The 4,071-nt window shown below is 44.3% G+C and overlaps 1 protein-coding gene across 1 annotated transcript; it reads left to right on the forward strand.

The window, feature by feature from the left end:
* Positions 1-528: 528 nt before the first annotated feature.
* On the forward strand, positions 529-2,400 carry LOC114659999 (small integral membrane protein 32-like). The gene has a single exon (XM_028812534.2). It carries the CDS (start codon positions 1,897-1,899, stop codon positions 2,218-2,220), a length of 324 nt encoding a protein of 107 aa, XP_028668367.1. The 5' UTR covers positions 529-1,896; the 3' UTR covers positions 2,221-2,400.
* Positions 2,401-4,071: the final 1,671 nt, after the last annotated feature.

Below are 4,071 nucleotides of genomic sequence, written 5' to 3' on the forward strand. Positions count from 1 at the left end.
ATGAATGTAATCGAAGTCAGCCTCTTTAGATGTAAAAAAAATTCTGAAGAAAATACCTCACACTGACACGGGAAGAACATGTAGACATGTTAAAGGTGCCACAACGACGCCATAGTGGAACCATTTTGGGTGCCCAACAGAACCATCGACATGAAGGCTTCACAAAGAACCTCCATTTTTTTTTAGATCCGCCATAAATAATCATAAATAATAGATCTGTGAAATACCAATTAGTTCCTGATTTTACAATGATACGGGCTAATTCTGTTTTTCTTGATCTGTTATATACTGCTGTAGCCTACTATACATTACAGATTTCTGATTTCTTCGTAGGCACATTCAAAGCCCAAGGAACCAACTTTATATGCAGAGAACTCCTCCCAGGAAAAAATTGTTCTTTGTCAAGAAATGGATCTCAGAAGAACCACATAACGTGCAGTAAAGCGCCATTAAAAGGAGTGTCATTTTTGAGAGCGCAGGTGGTGCTCGGAACAAAAGTGGCGCTAATCACTGCACCACCGAATCGCTTCTTGCCCTGTTCAGTATTTTTATAACATTCCGTTACATGATTTGTCAATAACTATATGGTTATCGCTTCGGTACCGTCTAATTATTCCTGAGCGAGAGCTGCGTTATGTTTGCTTTGTCTCCGGTCACAGCGTTTTCGAGCTCTGCCGCACATGCACCGTGATTATGTAAATACGGATCGGTTTAGTTAAACTTGGGTTAAAATTATACCAGAGAACAACATGATGGAATCACCAGGTCGTTGCATTGCGCAATAAGAAAGTGGCGCCTCTCCTCGAAATCTTCAGCGACGCTTTTTATGTACCCGAGACATTCCGCACGTCCCCGAAACAGTGCGTGTCCCCGTGTATGTGTGTGTGTATATGTGTGAGGAGGGGGCTGCGGTGAGTCCGGAGTCACATGCTTTCACACATCTGAAGGCTCGGTGACAATTCATTTGTTCATGTTACATATCCTTGCCGTTTTAACATTTGCTGGTGGTCTGCTTCGTCTGATTTTTTTTTTTTTCCCTTAAAGCTTACGGCAGATGCGACAAAGGCTTTATTTTAGTGGAATCGCTATCGGTGTGCCTGTTTACTTGCTGACAAAGAAGATAAAAAAACAACAAATACGAGACTTATAGAGAAAGGGAATGAATAGCAACGGATGCGGGAAGCCTGGCGAGCGGGTCAGGTAGCCTATAATCGGGATTCGGGATTCGCCGCGCCTCCTCCAGTGCGCCGGAGAGCTGCCAGTTGGGACTGGTGACAGAGAGGCGAATCATGGAGCGATTCTCTTGTGGATTAAGTTGTCAAGCAGTTCGTGGAACGGTTTTTAGAAAAGATGTACACTTTGCTAAGCCCTAGAGCTGTGTAGCCACATTTCCGGCGAGGCGCTCGCTTTGAGGAGCGGATTCTTACTTCTTTACTCACAGAGTCCAAAGCAACAAGAGTGCGGGTCTGCAACTGCCTCGGCCACATAACGCGAGTGCTCCACAGAGTGGCAGGTTGGCATCGCTTTATTTTGCTGCTCTGCTCTGCACATTTGGTTGGGATGGAATGAATGCACTGTTACTCGGTGTTTCACGCTGCTGTGGTGCGGATGTGAAAACTTCAGATCCAGGTGTTCAACAGAGGACCGAAATTACTGGGTAAATCGTACCTGGATAGAATCGGCTCTTCTACAATCTCTTTGCCTTTCTTTTTTATTTGTAGTTTTTACATGAGTCAGAACAGTCCGGAAGGAACACTGCAATCGGCGGGCAAAGCATTTGCGATTCTAATGTACCTGCGGTGTGCCAGGTGCCACAGGTAACAGAACAAGAACGGGGCATTGTCGTTTTTTTTTCCTTCCTGTGCGCTTTAGCAGCTGTTACAAACTGCAGGTAAGATGCTCAAAGGATTACTGATCAACTCCACTTCCTCTCCCAGTTTTGAAACGATGGCCCAAACCAGCACGCCCAGTTTAAACACGTCGCAAGCCGCAGTCAGCGTGGCGGCGCTGCTCAAGCCAACCGGCCGCGGGCTTCGCGAAGGAGACTTAAACAAACCCGACCTGCTCACCTATCTCGTTATGTTTATCATTTTGTTTTTGCTGGTCGTGCTCATTGTGTTTTTTATCAATTGCCAGCTGAAGAATTCCTTCTTTATGTCTCTGCCCTACGACAGGTCGCTACGGGAAGCCCGCAATTCATGGAGAACTGCCAGGGTGTGATGGAATCTGACGGCGCATCCCGTTACATCGTCCGGGGGGACCCGGTGGACAATTGTGTCTATGCATTCGTTTTATAATTCGATTCTGTTGTAATTTAGAACAAAAACCAAAAAAAGATGGAAATCTGTAAGGAGAGAAGGAGGCTCATTTATCACAATACACGACTCGTTTTGAACTTTTCCAGTGTTTGCTGCGCGCGTGTCATTTGCTTAAAGTAATTCATGGCTGAAACCATTTATTTTTATGAATTACATGTTGAAATATTACTTTTCTTTCTTGCTTATTTATTGCCCACAGCCTTTTTTTTTATTGAATTTTCGCCTTTAATTTCTTAGTGGGAAAAAAAACAATATTTGACCTCAATTTCTACATTAGTTTTCTATAAAGCTTAACGCATGGGATATAGAGTTGAAAGCAAGGCAGGTATTTTTGTCTGATAAGAATTTGTGTTTAAAACAATAGCATTATATTGCATGTGTGGGCGTTTATAGCCATCTGCGTACTGACCATACTGAGGCAAACGTATGGAGGTGTGGGGTACTGCATGAGGGGACACCTTAAAAGTCACTATGTCAAAATGACCACACCTTGAACCAGGAATGACCAACTCAACATCTCTCTCTTAAAAATAAAAGTGCCAAAGTGGTTCTTCAGAGAGAAGCCATAGAGGAACCATTCTTGGTACCTAGAAGAATCATCCACATGAAGGATCAGGAAAGAACCCTTGTTTTTCTTTTAGATCCAAAATCAGGTTTGATAAATAGCCATAAATAGATGATAACAGATTGGGGTTCATGATGTAATAGGACTTTTGCTTCTTAAGGGTCCGTGCTTTAAGTGGGCCATTACTCACCACTACACAGCACATGCACCTCTTCCAGATTCTACTTAGAGAGCCACCAGCTTTTCTTAGCATATGAGTACAAGTACCCTATACCTCCGGCACTTGAACTTTCACGGGTCTGTAACTCTCCACACTTCAATCAGGTCTTATTGGTGTTTGAAATTTCATGTGGGCCATCTCATCGCTCTTTTCAAATGACTGTAGTTGTATCACAATACTTGAAGTTTAACAGCTCCTAACTTCCACTGCTGCTCACTACACTCTTCTATCGAGTGTTATTGTGTTATGGCATTTGAAATTTTATTGGGACCCTCTTCCCGCTCTTCTAAGAATGCAATCACATTGCTCGAAGTTTCACAGGGGGCCAACTTAGTGTGCCGACACCATTTCGTAGCATACCATTGAGTACCAGTACACTATACCCAGAGAAGTTCCCAACATCTCCCCCTTCGACATCTCTTGCTTCAATCATGTCATGTCATTTTCTAACTCGATTAATCCAGACCAGCGTTTCAAAAGTGACTGGAGCCAATCTCTGCTAGCATAGGGTGCAAGGCAGGAGAAAATCCTGTACATTGCATGGTGAACACACACACACACACAAACAAAACACCCACACTGGCCAGTTTTTGTGTCGCCAGTTCACCTAACCTGCCTGTCTTTGGGCACTGGGAAGAACCTGGAACACCCAGACAAACATGGGGCGGACATGTAAATGCTATTCAGGGAGGACCCAGGACATGAACCCTGGTGCCCTTACTGTGAGGCAGCACCACTGTGCCACCTTGCTACACCCGTGCTTTAATCAAGTGTTATTGTATCATGGCACTTGAAGGTCCATGAGGGCTCTCCTTTCACCCCTCTGTCAAATGTAGATGCATCACAGCACTTGAAGGTTCAAGGGGTACCTACCTAGAGTACTGACACCTTTTCTTAGCATACCAATGAGTACCAGCATGCTATACCCACAGCACTTGAAGCTTCATTGATCCTCACATCCCCACCCT

This window comes from Erpetoichthys calabaricus, chromosome 11 (assembly GCF_900747795.2).
Source record: "Erpetoichthys calabaricus chromosome 11, fErpCal1.3, whole genome shotgun sequence".
NCBI lineage: Eukaryota > Metazoa > Chordata > Cladistia > Polypteriformes > Polypteridae > Erpetoichthys > Erpetoichthys calabaricus.